General features: G+C 37.5%; 1 protein-coding gene and 1 non-coding gene across 4 annotated transcripts in view; one reads left to right on the top strand and one right to left on the bottom strand.

Annotated features, from left to right (window-relative positions):
- The window catches only part of Rgs20 (regulator of G protein signaling 20), a 78897-nt gene that overhangs the window by 21048 nt on the left and 36852 nt on the right, over window positions 1-20997 (bottom strand). For all 3 annotated transcript variants that reach the window (XM_074068537.1, XM_074068538.1, XM_074068539.1), the window contains exons 2-3: window positions 9353-9501; window positions 2217-2300 (exon numbers count right to left, since the gene is read on the bottom strand). In XM_074068537.1, coding sequence (XP_073924638.1) covers window positions 2217-2300; window positions 9353-9501 — 233 coding nt within the window. The remainder of the gene's footprint in view (window positions 1-2216; window positions 2301-9352; window positions 9502-20997) is intronic.
- Window positions 7379-7481, top strand: LOC141422014 (U6 spliceosomal RNA). Its single transcript, XR_012446683.1, has one exon. It is a non-coding gene; the product is annotated as a U6 spliceosomal RNA (small nuclear RNA).

The following is a 20997-nucleotide window of genomic DNA, read 5'->3' as shown; positions in this document are numbered from 1 at the left end:
AAAAAAAAGCATGGTATTGGCACAAAAACAGACAGGAATACCAATGGAACACAGAGTAGAAAACCCAAACATAAATCCATGCGGCTACAGACATCTGCTTTTAGACAAAAGATCCCAAAACACATAGTGGAGAAAAGACAGCTTCTTCAACAAATGGTGCTGGAAAAACTGGATATCCACATGTTGAAGACTGAAACTAGATCCATGTCTTTCACCTTGTGCACCAATATCAACTCAAAGTAGATCAAAGACCTTAATATAAGGCCTGAAATTTTGAAAATAACTACAGAAAGTAGCAGGAAATACACTAGAACATATAGGCATAGTCAATAACTTCTTAAATAGAATTCCAATAGCTCAGCAATTAAGAGAAAGGATGGACAAATGAGACTGCATCAAACTAAAAAGCTTCTGCACAGCCAAAGAAACAGTCACTAGACTCAAGAGACTGCTCACAGAATGGGAGAAATATTTGCTAGCTATACATCTGATAAGGGACTAATAACCAGAATCTACAGGGAGTTCAAAAAACTAACCTTTCAAAGAATCTACAACCTACTGAATAAATGGGCAAATGAAATGAATAGGCAGTATTCAAAGGAAGAAGTACAAATGTCCAATAAATACATGAAGCAGTGCTCGGCTTCCCTGGCTATATGCAAATCAAAACTACACTAAGATTTCATCTCACCCCAGTTAGAATGGCTATCTTCAGGAACATAAATAACAGCAAATGCTGGTGAGGATGCAGTGAAACAGGAACCCTTATGTGCTGTTGATGGGAATATGAATTAGTATAACCGCTATGGAAAATAGTATGGAGATTCCTTACAAAACTAAAAATATAACTGCCATATGATCCAGTGATACCAATTCTGGGCATACACTCAAAGGAACGTAAGTCAGGATACAACAGAGACACCTGCACATAGATGTTTACTGCAGATTGTTCACAATAGCCAAGCTATGGAAACAACTCAGATGCCCTACAGCTGATGAATGGATTAAGAAAATATGGTATGCATACAACATGGAGTTTTATTAAGCCATAAGGAAGAATGAAATTATGTCATTTGAAGGTAAATGGTTAGAATTAGAGGACATCATGTAGTGAAGTAAGCCAGGTTCAGAAAGACAAAAGCCACATGTTTTCTCTTCTATGTGGAAGATAGATCCAAAAAATAAACATATACATAAAAACAAACATGATCATATATACATTCATATATAGAACAGATTTGTAACAGTGGAACTACTCTATGGAACTTGGGGGAGGAAGGAAAGGAAAAGAGTACGATAGTCAACAATGTCAAAATACTTTACATCTACACAGGTAGAGGATATAACGGTATGTACTGAAAGCTGTTGAATAATAGGGAGTGGGAAGAAAGGAGTAAGGGAGAGTAATGGAAGGGGTTTAAGTATATTCACAGTAGGGATACATCAAGAAACCCCTTTGAACACTGACATTGGAATTGAAAGACAGGACTGTAAAATAGTTATTGTGTGTGGGATTGTTTGTGAGAGGAAGAAGGATGAGTGGAGATGAAGGTGAGGGAATATGGTTGATGGCTTCTTACACATATATGAAATAATGAAACCTTTTGCAATTGTTTTAAGTGAGGCAGGAAGGGGGATGAGGGAGAGTGGTGGTGGTGACCTAACCAATGTACAATGTAAAGCTATTCAGAATTGTCACAATGAAAAATGGAAAAAAAGAATAGTTAAGGAAAGTAAATCAGTTGATAATAAATAAAGGGAAAAAGAAAAAACAGTATTATTATAATTGACATTATAATTTATGTGTGTTCTTCAAAATACTTAAGATTTTAAAAAATACCTTAGTCATTTAATAAAAATTTATAATTAAAAATGGAATTATTAAGCCTTCCTGAAGACCAAATATGTTGTTTCATTGTGGAGTTTAAGTTTTAAGAGTATGATACATAAAAATTTATACCATTGTGGTTTGTCAAGAAGCACCAACTTTTATTTGTGATTAGCAAAGGGATTGGATTAATAGGATGGATTTCTTCCCTGTTCCACAGTGGGTTAAAAGGAGCTCTTCAGGGGGAGAATATGATGTGAGGTTGAACATTACTAAATTGTAGTTAGAGGAATTGTGTGTGTTCTGTTAAAACACAATACAAAAATTAAAAAAAAAAAAGGAAAGACATTTCTGTTAGTTTCATGAGCTAAAAAATTCAAGCTTTTACCTTTCTTCACAGATCGGAAAGTCTGTTCTGAGTTCATGAGAAGCTCTTGTGGGTCTCTGGTCTTCTTGGTTTCTAACAGTGAGGCTGCAAGAAACAAGACGTGTTGACTGAGGTCAGTCAGTGTCAAGGAAAGATTTTTTTTTAAATAAATATTTAAAAGAGAATTTCAGAGCCTCAAATAGAATTTCTTCCTTTTTTTTTTTTCTTAACTTTCTCTTTCCCTTTCCTCCCTCCCTCTCTCCCTTCCTTCCTTCCTTTCATTTTTGTTTTTTGAAACAGTGTCTCACCTCACTGTGTCACCCAGGCTGGCTTTGAACTCATGACATTCTGCCTCCATCTCCTGAGTGGTAGAATTACAGGCATGCAACATAATGCCTGATATAGAAGTTCTTTTTCTTGAAAAAAAAAAGTAACCCTGATTGCTTTTCTTAAGAAAATCAAAAGTATGATAAGGCATTAGTCACCTTTCCAGCACCATAACAAAATTCCTGAGATGATTAACTTAAGAGAATAGGTTTACTTTGGCTCAAAGTCTTAGAGACTCCAGTCCACTAGTGGTTGGCTCCTTTGTGTTGAGCCTGAGGTGAGGTAGGTGGCACATGGAAGTGCATGCAAAGCAAAATTACTCTCATCACAAGCCAGGGAGCAAAAAAGGAAGGGCTGGGGTCCCACTACCTTCTTCAGGGGCACACCTTCAGTCATCTAAGGACCTCCCACTAGGTTTCATCTCTTAAAGTCTCCACCACCTCCCAAAAAGCCACCCTTGGAAGCAAACCCTTAACACTGTGCCTTTGGGCATCAGTGTTAGAAAATTAATTGTATTTCTTTCTTTATTTTTATTTTAGTGGGACTAGGGTTTAAAGTCAGGGCTTTGTGCTACCATTTGAGCCATGCCTCCAGTCCATTTTGCTCTGGTTATTTTGGAGACAGAGTCTCTAGAACTATTTGCCTAGGCTGGCCTTGAACTAAGATTCTCCTGATCTCAGACTCTCAAGAAGCTATGATTATAGGCATAAGCCACTGGCTCCTGGAAGAAAAATAGATTACATTGATTTATAACACTGTGCTCTATAATAATTGAGAGAAAGTTAGAAATTATTATGCCCAATTAGGTTTGGAATAACAGTTCTTTTTGTAAAAACCACTCGATTAGAACATAGTGAGAAAGTAAGACTGTCAGGAATGTTTTGGGTTTTCACTTTCTTCACCTTAAAAAAGTATCCATCCTTCATGCTTTATTTCCAGTCAAAAGTGGAGGTTTGTACATTTATAGGCACATATACAAAATATTAGATAAAACAAAATATCTACTATTGTATCTTTCAAGAGAATTTAAGTTTCCTTATAGCTCAGGTAAATTTCTCTGCACATTTATTCCAAGTATATTGTTATTATTGTAAGTGGAATTTTTACGTCTCTTTCACCTTCTAATTGTTTGTATATATGAAGGCTATTAAGTTCTAATAGCTTCATTGAGCTATCATTTATATACTATAAAATTTAACTGACTTAGTATTATACTTCTAAGGCTATGTAACTATCACCACTATCCAGAACATTTTCACAATCTCAAAAAGAAATTTATACCTGTTATCATTCAGTCCTTTTTACCTCTATGTCTCTACTCCAGTAACCCTGCTTAGAAAAACCTAACAGTCTATTTCCTGTCTCGATAGATTTGCTTATTCTGAATCATGCAATAAATGGTCTTTTGTGGCTCGCATCTTTCAATTGGCACAGTATTTTCACAGTTTATCCATGTTGTGCATAGCCACATATCAGTACTACATCCCTTTTTCTGGTTGAATAAGATTACATCGTATAACTATACCACATTGTTTATCTATTCACCAATGGGTAGATGTCTGTGTGGTTTCTACTTTTTGGTTGCATGAATCATGTTACTATGCAAGCTTGTATGAACAGATATTTTCATTTCTCTTGGGCAGATACCAAGGAATGGAACTGCCAAAGCACATGGCAACTCTATTTTTAATGTTTAGAGGAACTCCAAGACTGTTTTCCAAAGCAGCTGTACCATTTTATTCTCCTCTTAATTACAGTTGAGGAATCTAATTTCTCCATAGTCTTGCCAACAGTTGTGATTGTTGTCTTTTTTATACCTCCTAAGAAGGTGTGAAATGTTATCTCACTGGGTTTTGATTTGCATTTTACCAATGACTAGTGATGTTGAGCATTTTTTCATGTACATCTTCAAAGAGATGTCTGTTTATATTCCTTTACCATTTAAAACCTGGCTTGTCTATAATTTTTTAAATGTAAATCTTCTTTACATACTTTAGATACAAATTCTAAAGACTATTATTTTAATTTTAATTTTATATTCTTCTTTACTGAATTATTTTGTATGCATTAGTTCTAGTGACAATTCTCTTGGGGTTTCCAGGTATTCTCTCATTATCTGCAAATAGGGAGAATTTTGCATCTTCTTTTCTAACTCCCAGGCCTCTAATTGTTTTCTCTTATCTAATTGCATTGGCTGATATCTAAAATATCAGTTGATATCAGTTAAATAGTAGTAGTAGTTGTGGATATCCTTGCCTTATTATTGACTTTTAGCTTCTAGCATCCCAACAATTTCAACACACACACACACACACACACACACACACATTTCTTTTTGTTGGTGCTAGGGATATCAAACCTAGGGCCTCAAGCTCATGAGGCATGTACTTTACTGCTGAGCTATCATTGATGGTTTCAGTTTTCTTTGTCTTGTTATTGCTACTGTATTAATGTTTCTATTCCTTTTATTAAGTCTTTCTTTAATACCCTACTCCATTTTATAAAAGTCTCTCGGCCTATTTTCAGCAGAATTGCTTTATGAGTTTCCAGTAAGTGTATGCGTGTGTGAGGCAAAATCATTAAAAATGCAGGAATGTTTTGACTTGTTTCTTTTATGATGTCAAGGCTAAAAAGTTTCAATAAATAATGGTGTCTTAAAAATGAAACAAAACAAAAACTTGAGAGGCATCCGGCTGGTATCCTCTCTGCATGAGCATTAACACTGCCTGACTTCCTAGGCTTCTTTTATAAGCAAAACACATTATTGCACAGTGGGTGTGAAAAAGCAGAAAGAAAAAGGAATTATGAACCTGACATCAAATTCCAAAGAGAACTGGAAGCTATACTGTGAAGTAAATAATGCAAAATTCACTTAAACTTTGGCACTTTTTCTCATTATATTAAAATAGAAATATTTTTAAAGGAGACAGTGTGTTTTAGAAAAAAACAGAAGAGTGTATTTTTGGTCAAGTTTTATTTATTGGGGAAATTGTGATTGTTACTGCAGAAAATGTCCATAGAAGAGAAGGTGGTTTGCTCACCATGTTTAGAAATGTTCAGTAAAGAAGACCCCTGGTTAGACATATTTTGAATTTAAAGGAGAAAAAAAAATTCTCCTACTTCTAGAAGTAAAAAAGCTTTTTAAGAGAGTAAGACTTCATATGCTTTCCTTTATAACAATACCAGAAAGACATAGAGTGGAATTTGAGAAAGACTTTTCTAGAAAATTCCTTCTACTATCCCAACAAAGATAAATCTCAAAAGTATGCTGAGAAAAAGAATCCAGGAAATTAAAATGTCTTCCATTGTTGTGAAAGCTACGTGTTATATTTTTGGACTAATTATGAATGCCATTAATTTTGAAAGAAAATTTTCTTCTCAAATCAGTTGAAGTTTGCTGCTTCCCCTTCTTTCTGCCCTAAAGATAACTATCAACCTTAATTTGTCAATCATTCCCATTCATAGTTATGCTATAAATATTCATAAACATTTTTAAACTTTGCATAAGTATTATGTAACATCTATTGCTTTTTAATGAGGAATGATATTACATGGTAGAAATACACCACGATGTATTTATTCATCCACTCTCCTGTTCATGAACCATACAGCCATCTTTCATTTTTCTTGTTCAGATTAATGCTGTAGTGAACACTCTCAGGCACATCTCCTTTTGCACTTTTCTTTTTTGAATTAGCATATATCAGTTGTACAGGGAAGTTTCATTATGACATTTACATATGTGCTTACAATGTATCTTAACTGGATTCGTCTCCTCCATCCTTCTTTCTCATCCCTCCTCCTCCCTTGTTACAACAATTTCAACAGATTTCATTGTTCTATTTTCATACATGTATACACAGTACATAGGCCCTCTCCATTTACCCCCTCCCCACTGATATCCACCCTTGGACAGGGCCCTTTTTACCTTCATGTCCTTCATTTAAAAAATATATATATATTGATTGCTCAAGGGGATTTCACCTTGGTATTTCAGACATGTGTATATCATACTTTAACCAGATTAACTCCCCCCATTACTCACTCTTTCTCTATCACTGTACTCCCCTACTTACTCAGCAGCTTTCTAGGTACATATTTAGAGGGGTGCATATTTAACTTTCATTTATCTGATTCTTCATAGTAGAATCACAAGTAAATTATCTTTTCTATTCTACTTTATTTGCTTGCTTTTCCTTTGTTCCTTATTTTATCTCCTCAAGAGCTTCACATATTCTGGATATGAATTTTTAAGTGCATCATAACTATTTTCTTTGAGAATGTTCTATCTTTGCGTTTTATTTTTGATATTTTTTGTTAACAACCCTGTGAACACAGCTCTGTTAAGATAAAATTCAAACATCACATGACTCACCAGTAGAATCCCACATTTTTAGTATATTAACAAAACTGCACAACCATTGCCCTAATTTTACAGTACACAAGGAACAAACTACACATTAGGAGTCACTCTTGTATCCCCTATTCCTAGGCAACCAGTAATTTATTTCTTGTCTGTGTGGATTTACATATTCTGGACTTCTCATATAAATGAAATCATAAAATACGTGCTCTTTTGTGTCTGGCTGCTTTTACTTATGGCCAATTAATATTCCATTGTATAGCTATATCGCATTTTGTTTATCCAGTCATCAGTTGATAGGCATTTGTAGTGTTTCCACAGTTTGGCTATTATGAATCATGCTGCTATGAACATTCGTGTACAAATGTTTGTGTGGGCATATGTTTTATTTCTTCCATTACATAAATTTTTATATTTTAATTAGCCAAATTTATTAACCTTTTCCTTCTATAGATTTTGCTTTTTTCTTTTTAAAAAGTAATTCTTCCCTTGTGCTTGCTTTGGCAGCACACACTAAAATTGGAATGAGACAGAGAAGATTAGCATGGCACTTGTACAAGGATGACACACAAATTTGTGAAGCATTCCATATTAAAAAAAAAAGTAACTCTTCCCAATACCAAGATCATAAAGATACTATGTATTTTCTTCTTGTCCTTTCAGCCATCTGGAATTGATGATTTTTGTTGTTTTATTTTGTTTCATTTTATTTTGCCTTTCAGCTGGGGCCTCCCTCTCTCTGTTTCCCAGGCTGGCCTTGACCTCCTGGGCTCAAGCTACCCTTCTGTCTCAGCCTCTCAAGTAGCTGGAATAACAGATGCATGCCACCAGGCCCCAGCTTTTCATTTTTAGGATGGACATTGATTTTTATATATAATAAAATATAAGAATGTAAGTACATCCTTACCGATTTAGACACCAGGTAAGTAACTAAACTTCCTGGTTTGCCTGGGACTCACAGAATTTCTTGGACATGAGACTTTTCAGTGCTAAAATGAGAAAGTCTCAGACAACTGCCATGAGGTAGTCATCTGAGTATTAAGTATCCTGGTATTAATTATAGTCCATTATTTCCTTTCCTTGTCATATGCTGGTAAGATTCTCCAGATAACTTACTGTCTTCCAATAGTATGAAAACTACAGGTATTTTTGCATAATAAGGAATGCCACTAATTTTGAAAGAAATTTTCCTATAATTTTTCTAAGCAAGTCTAAGTAATTTGTCATCATTGACATGAGGTTATTTGTTTACAGGTGGGTTTATGCTTTTTAACACAAAATTACACACTTCATATTACTTTTGATCCCTTTAGTGTCAACTGTTGTCACTTGTTTTCCATGACTTCTGTCTGGATTCCATTTTTTTCTTCTTGAATTACTTAGTTCTTTCAGGAAGTTCTGTAGGTAGTAAATTCTCTCAACCTTTGTATATCTAAAACTGTCTAATTTTACTCAGAAATTTTTCTTCAGTGCTTTAAACACAGAGTTCTATTGCCTTTTATATACACACATAGTAAGTGCTACATATGTATGGTGTGGATGATGTCTAGGAATAGATTCTTATTTTACTATCACTAGTAGGATGACCCTCCCCACCTGATAGACTTACATCCTCAGGACAATATGTTGTTAAGGCCATGACCTTAGCTCCTATGCCCTGCCCAAGAGAGGAAGGGAGAAGATAAGTGTCAGCTGGAGTTTCACCAACAATGTGACATCCTCGCACCCTTGTACATCTCTCAAGGGCTCACTGATATCTACTGGCAGAATGAAAGAAGGGAGAAGGAGGCTTAACATAGTCTTTCCATCATTTGGTGCTGACTTCCCCTAGTAGGGCCCTGGAGAAACAGGTGTGTTCTCAGTTGATTACCTCTGCTCGCTCGCGCTCTCTCTCCTCTCTCCTCTCTCCTCTCTCCTCTCTCCTCTCTCTCTCTCTCTCTCTCACTCTCTCAAGCAATTTCTATGTGCCTTCCTCTATCCAGTAAGCTAGAATATAGTTTTAGATTTCTCTCTCCATTTGAAGCACATATTTTAACATTTCTCTTTAAAAAAAAAAAAAGATGAAAGCAACAGAAAATAAAAATCCAGACTTCATAATTTGCACCTTTAAGACTCATCTTAAATCCTAACTCCTTCACAAAGCCTTTACACGACAGTGGTGCCTTTCGAACCATCTAGGTAGTGTTTCTGCCCAGTGTTGGTAAGCCATCAAAACTGACTTGCATTGTGAGTTCATTGTTTAACCTGTTGCTAGCCACGTTCCAAGTATTTGAATATAAGGTCCCTGAGAACTAGACTGGTGTAGCCTATTAGTGTTAGTTTTAAAAAATTAGTTTTTGATATCCTTCACCATACTAAGCACATATCAGTTGCTATATTAAAAAACCTCACTGAACTAATCCGATCTGGCACTATCCCAGGGTACCAGTCCCACTCAGTAGCACATGAGAGCTCCCTGCCCCCTTACCAGGAACAGCTGCAGCAGCAGCACCAGCAGAAGCAGCAGGCGTTGGAGCCCCGGCTTCCGACTCCGGGCTGGCCGGGCGTGCGCCCGGGCGTCTCCTGCGCAGGCGCAGGCCCCTTCCGCATCTCCACGTGCTCGGATCCCATGGGCTGCTGCAGCAAACGAAACACGGGATGAGGTGGCTGTAGGGTTAGGAAGACAGAAGCCAGGCCTTCGCTTGTTTGATGCTCTGTGACTGTATACAGGCCACTGTTGCTAACTTTGGCAACATTTAGTGCTTAGACTCCTGCAACCCATTAATTTGGCGAACATTTACTTAATGGCTAGCACCTGCCATACATAGTGACAAATTCCAGGAATAAAATAGCGATCAGTCACTCTTAGGGGCTCACAGTTTAGTAAAGGAGACAGACAAATACACACACTGAAGACACTAGTAAGTTCCTACAGTAGCGGTGTTTCCCTCCAGACCCGAAGGGGAGCAGTTGTAGGTGGCCGCTTAGAGAGGGCTGCCAGGAGGCCAGAGCACAGAGAGAAGAGGCGCGGAAATGTCAGAAGAGGAGCAGCCCTGAGCCCCGGCCTTCCGAGCTGGTGGCCTTGAAGTAGGGACCCAGCTCCCTGTATGCAAGGCACTCAGAACACTGCCAGGTTCTCAGTCACTGCTCGGTCCTTCCCAGGAGAGGGGTGCTGAGCCGGACTGTAGGCTGCCCAGACCTGCCCTGCCACGGAAGGGACAGTCCCCTCCCACCAGACACACAAGATCGACATCCTTCAGCCTCCGTCCTTTTGGTGAGGACTACAAGAATGTGCAAAAACCATTTGATCATCTCAATAGATGCAGAAAAAGCCTTTGATAAGATCCAACACCATTTCATGATAAAAGCTCTAAGAAAACTAGGAATAGAAGGAAAGTACCTCAACATTATAAAAGCTATATATGACAAACCTACAGCCAGCATTATACTTAACGGAGAAAAACTGAAACCATTCCCTCTAAAATCAGGAAACAGACAAATCCTTGTCTAACTAACTCCACTCCTATTCAACATAGTACTGGAATTCCTAGCCAGAGCAATTAGGCAAGAAGAAGGAATAAAAGGAATACAAATAAGTAAAGAAACTGTCAAAATATCCCTATTTGCAGATGACATGATCCTATACCTTAAAGACCCAAAAAACTCTACTCAGAAGCTTCTAGACATCATCATAGCTATAGTAAGGTAGCAGGATGTAAAATCAACATAGAAAAATCATTAGCATTTCTATACACTAACAATGAGCAAACTGAAAAAGAATGTATGAAAACAATTCCATTTACAATAGCCTCAAAAAAATCAAATACCTAGGTGGAAACCTAACAAAAGATGTGAATGACCTCTTCAAGGAAAACTATAAACTTCTAAAGAAAGAGATTGAGGAAGACTATAGAAAGTGGAGAGATCTCCCATGCTCATGGATTGGTAGAATCAACATAGTAAAAATGTCTATACTCCCAAAAGTAATCTACATGTTTAATGCAATTCCCATCAAAATTCCAATGACATTCATTAAAGAGATTGAAAAATCTACTGTGAAATTTATATGGAAACACAAGAGGCCAAGAATAGCCAAGGAAATACTCAGTCAAAAGAACAATGCTGGAGGTATCACGATACCTGACTTCAAACTATATTACAAAGCAGTAGCAATAAAAACCGCATGGTACTGGCAGAAAAACAGACATGAAGACCAGTGGAACAGAACAGAGGACCCAGATATGAAGCCATACAACTATAACCAACTTGTCTTTGACAAAGGACCTAAAAATATACGATGGAGAGATAGCAGCCTCTTCAACAAAAACTGCTGGGAAAACTGGTTAGCAGTCTGCAAAAAACTGAAAGTAGATCCATGTATATCACCCTATACCAAGATTAACTCAAAATGGATCAAGGATCTTAATATCAGACCACAAACTCTAAAGTTGATACAGGAAAGAGTAGGAAATACTCTGGAGTTAGTAGGTATATAAGAACTTTCTCAATGAAACTCCAGCAGCACAGCAACTAAGAGATAGCATAGATAAATGGGATCTCATAAAACTAAAAAGCTTCTGTTCATCAAAAGAAATGGTCTCTAAACTGAAGAGAACACCCACAGAGTGGGAGAAAATATTTGCCAGCAACACATCAAAGGACTGATAACCAGCATATATAGGGAACTTAAAAAACTAAATTCTCCCAAAACTAATGAACCAATAAAGAAATGGGCAAGTGAACTAAACAGAACTTTCTCAAAAGAAGAAATTCAAATGGCCAAAAAACACATGAAAAAATGCTCACCATTTCTAGCAATAAAGAAAATGCGAATTAAAACCACACTAAGATTCCACCTCACCCCTGTTAGAATAGCCATCATCAGCAACACCACCAACAACAGGTGTTGGCGAGGATTTGGGGAAAAAAGAACCCTCTTACACTGTTGGTGGGAATGTAAACTAGTACAACCACTCTGGAAAAAAATTTGGAGGCTACTTAAAAAGCTAAACATTGATCTACCATTTGATCCAGCAATACCACTCTTGGGGATACACCCAAAAGACTGTGACACAGGTTACTCCAGAGGCACCTGCACACCCATGTTTATTGCGGCACTATTCACAATAGCCAAGTTATGGAAACAGCCAAGATGCCCCACCACTGATGAATGGATTAAGAAAATGTGGTATCCATACACAATGGAATTTTATGCAGCCATGAAGAAGAACGAAATGTTATCATTCGCCAATAAATGGATGGAATTGGAGAACATCATTCTGAGTGAGGTTAGCCTGGCCCAAAAAACCAAAAATCGTATGTTGTCCCTCATATGTGGACATTAGATCAAGGACAAACACAACAAGGGGATTGGACTTTGAGCACATGATAAAAGTGAGAGCTCACAAGGGAGGGGTGAGGATAGGTAAGACACCTAAAAAACTAGCTAGCATTTGTTGCCCTTAACACAGAGAAACTAAAGCAGATACCTTAAAAGCAACTGAGGCCAATAGGAAAAGGGGACCAGGAACTAGAGAAAAGGTTAGATCAAAAAGAATTAACCTAGAAGGCAACACACACGCACAGGAAATTAATGTGAGTCAACTCCCTGTATAGCTAACCTTATCTCAACCAGCAAAAACCCTTGTTCCTTCCTATTATGGCTTATACTCTCTCTACAACAAAATTAGAGATAACGGCAAAATAGTTTCTGCTGGGTATTGAGGGGGTGGGGGGGGAGAGGGAGGGGGCGGAGTGGGTGGTAAGGGAGGGGGTGGGGGCGAGGGGGAGAAATGACCCAAGTCTTGTATGCACATATGAATAATAAAATAATAAAAAAAAAGAATGTGCGAAGGAAGGAGGCATACGAGCAGCATAAGAAAGGAAAAGTTTTTAAAGTCTATTTTTAGTGACGTTATCTTTAAATTCTTGATAGATCTAATTGTAAGCTCATGACACATATACATCAAAAAACCTTAATTAGAATCTTGGAAGTAAATGCTGAGATGTATGATTCTATTCCACATTAGAAGTGTCTTTTCCTATTGATTGTGACTTATTCCCATGTGCAGCTGGATTTTTAGTCATTTTAATTTTTCATTTACTTTTTATTTATTTTTGCACTTTAAGAAATGACCTCAAAGGCAGAAGGAGTTCTAAGCCCCTCCAATGCTCCTGGGGCAGAAACTCTGGGTGCCAGTTATTCCTGCCATCCTGTTCTCAATTTCAACGGGAATAGAGACAGAGGGTGACTTGTTTCACTCAAGGACACTAAGGCTCAAGAACAAGCCAGCACAGTTTCCAAATAAAGATGCTTTGAAGAAAAAATCCTCCAGGTAACTATTATTCCCTTCCTCTCTCCCTCCCTCCACCCTCCCTTACTTCCCCAAAAGGGTCTCACTACATAGCTCAGGTTGGCCTTGAACTCCTTATCCACTCCCCTGGGATTATAGGCATACACCACCATGCCCAACCAGTAACTAATATTTTCTAAGAGGTGTTGATACAACTCACCTCATTTTAAAAACTCCAAATTGCTTTCCAGAAGCAGAAAGGATTATAGTATGTATTTACTAAGGGTCTCAAGGAACTTCTATTTTAATGTGTGCAGCACAGGGTCTTCCTAATCGTATATAAAATATCTTTTCATTTAAAACCTCTTGTATGTACAGTTTGTTTTCTTCAAACAGGTTTTACAAATTTTTGACAGGCTTACTCTTGAATATTTTGCAGACAGATACTTCTGCTGTCATAAACGACATCCCCCAACTACCTGTGTTTTCTAAGTGGAGTATAAGAAGGCTAAGCATACTATATTGCATTATCTTACAGTTCGAGTAGTCTTTCTGATGACTCTTTTGGGTTTTTTCTAGTTAGTCAATCATACTACCTATAAATAATCACACCTGTCCCCTTGCTTCCTGTTTCCTTCAAAGGTATAAACATCTGTCTTCACCCTGGTCTTCTTCATGCTCCTCTGTAGTGAGAATATATGTACACCACAGTGGTGCTGGGGATTGAATCCAGGGTCCTTCACATAATAAACATGTATGTTCACTGAGCTGTGCCTCCAGCCATAGGCTAACATATTGTGTTTATGCACACCATTTCTTTGTAAATATCTGAAAGAATCTTGATGATATAGTGAATAAACTCTTAGACATTAGAAGTTTGCTCAAGACTAAATGCAAAATCTATCAGTTTGTTCTTACACGTTAAAAAGCTGCTTTCTTAAAGTCTAATGGATGTTCGATGTGATGTTTGACAAACATGTATCTGTGACGTCATCACCACAATCAAGATGGTGAACACATCATCCCCTCCCCAGCCCGCCCCACTCCTGTCTGTCTTGGGCAATCAGTATCCATTGATTTTCATTTTCTTGAATTTTATATAAATAGAATCATACAATATCTACTCTTTTCGAGACTAGGAGTGTAGATTAGAGGTAAAGTGCTTGCCTAACATGTGTGAGGCCCTGGGTTCTATCACCACTACTGAAAAAAACAAAAACAAAAACCTACTCTGTCTAGTTTTCTTCACTTAACATAATTATTGTCTCAATAGTTCATTCTTTTTTATTCCTGAGCAGAATTCAGCTGCTGGAGTGTGTATAATTTTTTTGTGCACTCATCTGTTAATGAACTTAGATCTTTCTGATTATTGCTGAAAAGAATAAACATATAAGACACTGTCTTGTTTGAACATGAAAGTCGTTTCTCAGGTTACAGGAGAGAGAGGTGTGATGCTGTGATGTCTTCACATTTACTGCACTGTATACAGTCATAACTCATTTCTGCAGTTTGTTCTTTCATATCGAATAATGTGTGATGATTACATTCATTAATACTTTTATTGGATTAGTTGTTAACCATTTGTCTAATTTATAATTCCTCATGGTTTTTTTTTTTCAGTGTTCCCTGTCTTAATTCATCTTTGCAGTTTTGATTTGGCCTCATAGTCTATTTAATTTTCCTCTGTGTCATTAGCACTTCTTGTATAATTTCTCAGAATTCTAACAAATGGCTCAGTAATTTTGACTTCTTAAATCATTTAAAGCTTTTATTAATAAGTGTTCAGAAATAATGCTATTCCTGTAAAAACTTGCTAACAACCTGTTACCTCTGTGTCCTGAAATTCTACATTAATGGGTGTGACTTTTAGTCAATTACTAAGTGGTGGAGTGTTTAGAGGCTAGAGCTATCACTTATACAGAGCCTGCTGAGTTGTGGTAAAATATGAGAGCCAGAGAAGGAGCTAAGAGTGTTCATAGAACATGAATGTGAAAAAGAAGGCTGGGAGTGTAGCTCAGTGGTACTTCACTTACCTAGCATGAGCCCCCAGATTGATCCCCAGCACTGAAAAATAAAAGCAAATGTTGGTAATTGTTGAAGTTGTGTGACCAACACATAGTGCCTGTTACACTATTTTCTCTATATTTATGTATATTTAAAATTTTCCTTAATAAAGGTTTTAAATGCTGATTTTTATTAGAATTTTAAAAAAACTATTGGGATGAGAATATGAATTTCCCCTTTAAATGGTGAACTGAGTTACATTAATGGAAGTTAATATTGAGTTAACCTTACTTTAATAAGCAAACTCTTCTTAGGTCTAAAAGATAATTATTCTTTTGTCATGTTACTGAAATTGATTTTTGACATTTTATAAGGACTTTTAAAATCTATATATCTACCTACCTATCATCATTTTAATGGAATTATTTTTTTTCCTGAAGATTTGGTAGAATTTGCCTGTAACTACTGGGATGTTTTAGTGGTGGCCTGTTGACTATGCTTTTAATTTTTATTTTATTTCTGTTCTTTTCATAGTTTCTTTCTCTTTTTTGAATCAATATGGTATTTTCCCTTTCCTAAAACCATCTGTTTCTCAAGTTTATTGGAACTTATTGTTATTAGTCACAGTTGCCTTCAGTTACTACATGCTTATTTCAGAGACAGGTAGTTGCTTATTTGAGAGCTGCATACATAGTGTCACTAATATTGGTAGAGAATAAATGTTTTAAATTTAATAGGTAGTTAATATGAAGTTTAATAACAGATTAGATGAATCCTACCCATTTACAAGCTTTTAAAATATGATATTGGCATATATGTTAATTTAGCTAGTCTTTTCAACCACTGATATCCATGGTCTGATTAGACAAACAAACCTCATCCATCTTTTCCTTTGCCTTCATCACATCTGTGGGCAAGCTCTGTACATATTTCATTTCCATTTGTTCTTTTTTAGATAACATGGAACCAATGCTACTTGACATTTTTATTCTATTCCCCTTTCGAAATGTGTGTGGCAGGGACTTCAGGGCACCATTTCACTGCCCACTGGGGTGACTCAAGCATGTCACATTCATCATCCCTCAGGCACTGGCTGCCTTTGCTTGAGCATCTGAGACTGAGAATGTATATGAATGCAAAATCAATCCTGGAATCTCAGATGCTTTACTTTATAATTTATGGCATTTCAAAAACCACTTGAGGAAGTGGGAATAATACAGGTTGGTATCTCATTAAATATTTCAGGTTCCAATTAAGAGATAATCCTATTCAAACATGGCTTTTCAAAATTCATAGGTACCCACCATTTAAGAGGACTCTTCCAAAGTCCAACTAAAAGCAAAGGCAAACTCTTAATCTTGATTGCAACCTTTTAGTAATGTGGAATCAAAAGCAATAACTAGCTAGAAAAATATTTAGCTCAAAAAGTTATTTCTTATTTTCTGATGAATTCACACATGGTGGCTGTTGTCCTTAGATACCTGTTCATTTTCATTATAGCTTCCAAATTTTGAAAGGGCCATTATTTAATTACATACTGAGAATGTAATGAGACATCAAGTATTGTGTGTGGGGAAAAAAATCTCTTAATCTCTTAAGGCTTATGACCCAAGTTCTTGTACCATGAGGATATAGAGTCAAAGATGAGGTCCCAGTGAAGGAGAGCCAAGACCTGAAAAGACAGATTCAAAACCCTCCTTAAAGACCCTTAGAAACAGGATCCTACTATCAGGGGACAGCACAGGGTCCCCAAAAGTTAGGCCAAAATATGAAGAAATTTGAGAAGACAAATTCCCCAGGAAGAAACCCAGATCCCAAGTCCATTTATACAGCCTCTGAGTTACTTTTGCTTTAATACACCTGCCTTGACTCTTGAAGTATTTCCCATTGGGCAGTACTGCTAGGTCCTGGGTACCCTGGACAGTAGGGCCTCAGTTAGTTAAATCATTGTCAGAACAAAGTACTCCTCAGTACTCCTTCTGTTGCCTGCTTTATTTAGACACTGACTTTCAATATCTGTCAAAAAAAAATTTGTAGCAAGCCAGTGGTTTGAACTGAGCTCCCACAGCAGACCCAACAGACCAAACCAAACTGCAATCACTCATGCTGAAGTCCTGCACCATCAAGCTGAAACTGAGTTATTTATGAAGCCTTCTGACGAGTTGGGAGAAAGAGAGATAATGACCAAGTGCCTAAGCAGGTTGGTTTTAGCCAGCATAAGACGCTTCCTCTGCTTTGACTTTCACAAGGGAAATAACTTTGAAATAGTCGTTCCGCTTTTGTTTTCCTCACCCCCTCCTGTCTATGAAGAGGTGTTGCCTGATTCTAGAATTGCACATACAAAGTCAGTTAAGATCTTTGTACTGAATCTGTTGTAATTTTGTCCTTTGACCCATCTCACCTAGCTATAACTTCTAGCTTTGTTGTCCTGCAGAGAACCCAGCTTATGATCCATTTTCTGGCTCTGTGTGGACCCTACCACAGGCTTTACCATTACTCCATCCAAATTCTGCTTCGTAGTTCTTTAACTCCTGCTCTTGTGGATCCACTCCAAGCCATCACTTTCTATCCAGAAAGTTGTTGTAAAATGCTACAGACACACTAACGACTAAAAGTCTGAAGTGATTGAATGCAAATCCAAGATGGGCTAAGGACTCTGGTCAAGACAGGGATAATGTGTTTCCACTTTGAGTACCCATTTTTTTCTCAAGCAAAGGCAACGACAGATAAAAAAATCTAAAAACAAAGGGCCAAGCTCAAAAACAAGACAAGTATATTCCCTAAACAGAACAGAAATGGAAATGTCAATCAGTGGGTAGAGGGGACACAGTGGCCTTCTTCGCTTTCAGTCCAAGTAACAGGCAGGAATTAAAATCACTTCAGGCTAAATGGGGAAAGGAGCTGCATTCACTGCTTTAAAAGCCAAGAGGAAATCCTCTCTTCCTTATGCAAGAAGCTAACAGAAAACAACTGTAGATGATCTCTACTATGTACCTAGGTACAAGATGGTGAGAAGTTATAGAATGAGCTGAAATCACTGATTCTGAGACCAAATCTGCTATATTCTCAATATCTCATGGAGCAGAAATTCATAACATCTGACTCTCACAGGGGATGCCCATGTCCAGTGGAAGAAATTTTAATGTCTCTATACAGAAGTATGTACAAACTATGGAAGTCGGAAAACAATCAACATCAATAAAAGTGGAAGAAATGATTTATTTAAAACAAAAAAACTAACATTCAAAAACAAATAAAGAAATATAAGGCTAAAAAAGACAGCCACTAAAGTCACCCATTAGAATAAGAGTTTAGGCTGGTGCAGTGGTTCAAGAGGTAGGAGAGTCTGCCTAGCAAACATGAACCCCAGTGCAGCCAAAAAGTATTTATGATTAAGACTTTAATATTATGGAAGAAAGTAAAAAATGAAAATTAGGGTGCTAAAGATATAATTAAGAAATCATTCTTTTTAACCTCAAAATAAAAAATGAAACAAAAACAGATAGAAATGGCCAGGCACTGGCAGCTCACACCCAGCTATCCTGGAGGCAGAAATCAGGAGGTTTGCAGTTCGAAGCCAACCTGGGCAAATAGTTCTCAATACCCTATCTCAAAAAAACCTATCACAAAAAAGGGCTAAGGGAATGCCTCAATGTGTAGGCCCTGAGTTCAAGCCCCGGTACCACAAAAAAAACCAAAACCAAAACGAAAAAAACAAAAGATAGAAATGAAATAAGAACAGGTAGATAGGAGAAAGAACCAAGTAGAAAGTTTCAAGAAGAAATAATTTAGAATTCCATGCAGAAAGACTCAGAGATTAAAAAAAAAGAAGAAAGAAAGATTGGGGGAGAGGTGGGAACCTTCAGAATGGCTGTGTGAAGGACTCAGGTCCTCTCTCTAGCCAAACAATCATTAAACTGAAGGAAGTTATTTTAAAACAAGCATTTAAAGTCTCTGGAAATTGACCTACATATGATGCAGGTAAATTTACATGTGGTAAATGGAGAAACAATTATTCAAGAATATCTACTAAATGTCAGAACAACAAGAACCAAGACCTGCTTCTATCTGTCCCACACCCACCCAGCTCTGAGTGTTAGAAGCTGTACACCAGGCTGAGGTAGCCAAGAAGTCAGGGGTGCTCTGTCCTTTCAGTTGCCAATGCCAGACACAGGTTTGATCCCAGGATGGTCAGGCCACCAGCATGTGTCATTTGTCACCAGCTCAGTGTTGCAGAAGCTCTATTGTAGCTGACTGCAGCCAAGACAACTTCCCTCACCACTCCGGTCCCTACTTGTAGGACTAAACCTCAAGCTTGCTGGTAGGGCAAAGATTCTACAGTGGGAGGAGCCATCTAAGAAGACAATGTACCCCACCCAGAGCTTGTTCCCAGAGAAGGGGTGTGGCTGCAGGGGGAAGCAGGTGCTGAGGAGGTCCAGGCCTTCAAGACCAAGACTAAAATTCTGCCTGAGAGGGTTAACTTGATTTTTTAATGGAAGATTTCATGCCTACAAGCATTATCAAAACACTGGTGATTTAGTGGCAAATAATTAAGAGAGAGCCCATCATTCCATGATAGTAGTAACCAGTGAAAAGGTAGATGGGGCTACATACAACAGAATCAGTATGGGGAAAAACACAGGCAGAGTCTGGAGGAATTCATGTGCAGACTTCCTTATGTTCTCTTCCTCTTATGAGGGATCCCACAGAGCACACACTGTCCCAGAAACAAAATGCAGCAACATGCATGCTGTCTGTGCCCATGAAGCTCAGTTAAGACTCAGAACACCTGGTCATACAGGCATTCTGGTTAGCACGTACCAAAATTCCAGACTCCCAGAAAGTGGGTAGATGTTTAGCACACATCGTGTTGTTTGTACAACTTTCTAGTAAACAATTCCTATCACTTAACTGTTGACTGAAAACACTGACAGCCAAGTCCCCAGATGCCAACTGAGAGCCAATGTTGCAAGAGGGACTGGAAAGATTCTAAGGATAGCACTCTAAAGCTTGGGACAGAAATCTAAAACAGGGACAAAAACATATTTGAAGAAATAATGGCTGTAAAATTCCCAAATTGGATGAAAACCACTTATCTATGTAGAAGTACAGGTGCAATCACCTCTAAGCAGTATAAGCACAGAGCTCCAGCCTTATACACATGTTGAAAGACAAAGAGAAAGAGAAAATCTTAAAGTAGCAAAAGAAAAATCATGCATCATGAAAAAGTAAATAACAAAACTAACAGCTGACTTTTGTCATAAGAGACCAGAAAGCAGGACAGCATATACAAAGTACTAGAAGATAAAAACTGTTGACAGAGAATCCTATATTTAGCAAGGCCATCCTTGAAAATGAAGGCAAAATAAAGATATTCCTGGATAAGCAAAAATGGAAAGAATCTGTCGCAAGCAGAACTGTCCTTCAAGAAACACTGAAGAAAGTTCTTCAAAGGAAGTAACACCAGACAGTAAATCACATACACACACACACATATCCCACACATACGCACACACACATATGCACACACTTATGCACGAGCTTGGTAAATATGATTATCCAGGTAAGGATAAAAGAAAGTATAATTATATGTGTTTCTTCTGCTTGATTTGAAAAGCAACTGTATAATAATATGTATAGATAAGACATACCTATATAATTGCATTGTTGGGCTAACATATAGAAAGGTGACATATTTGACAATGACAATGGAGGAAGGAGGGAGGAATGAAGTTACATTGCAATAAGAAAGTAGCAGCACAAAGTGAATACAAATCCCCAGAAAGAGGAAGAAAACCAAAGGGGACGGGGAGAGAAAAGAGGGAAGGGAAGAGAA

This window comes from Castor canadensis, chromosome 3 (assembly GCF_047511655.1).
Source record: "Castor canadensis chromosome 3, mCasCan1.hap1v2, whole genome shotgun sequence".
In the NCBI taxonomy this organism is placed as follows: domain Eukaryota; kingdom Metazoa; phylum Chordata; class Mammalia; order Rodentia; family Castoridae; genus Castor; species Castor canadensis.
This window is presented reverse-complemented; position numbering and strand designations above follow the sequence as displayed.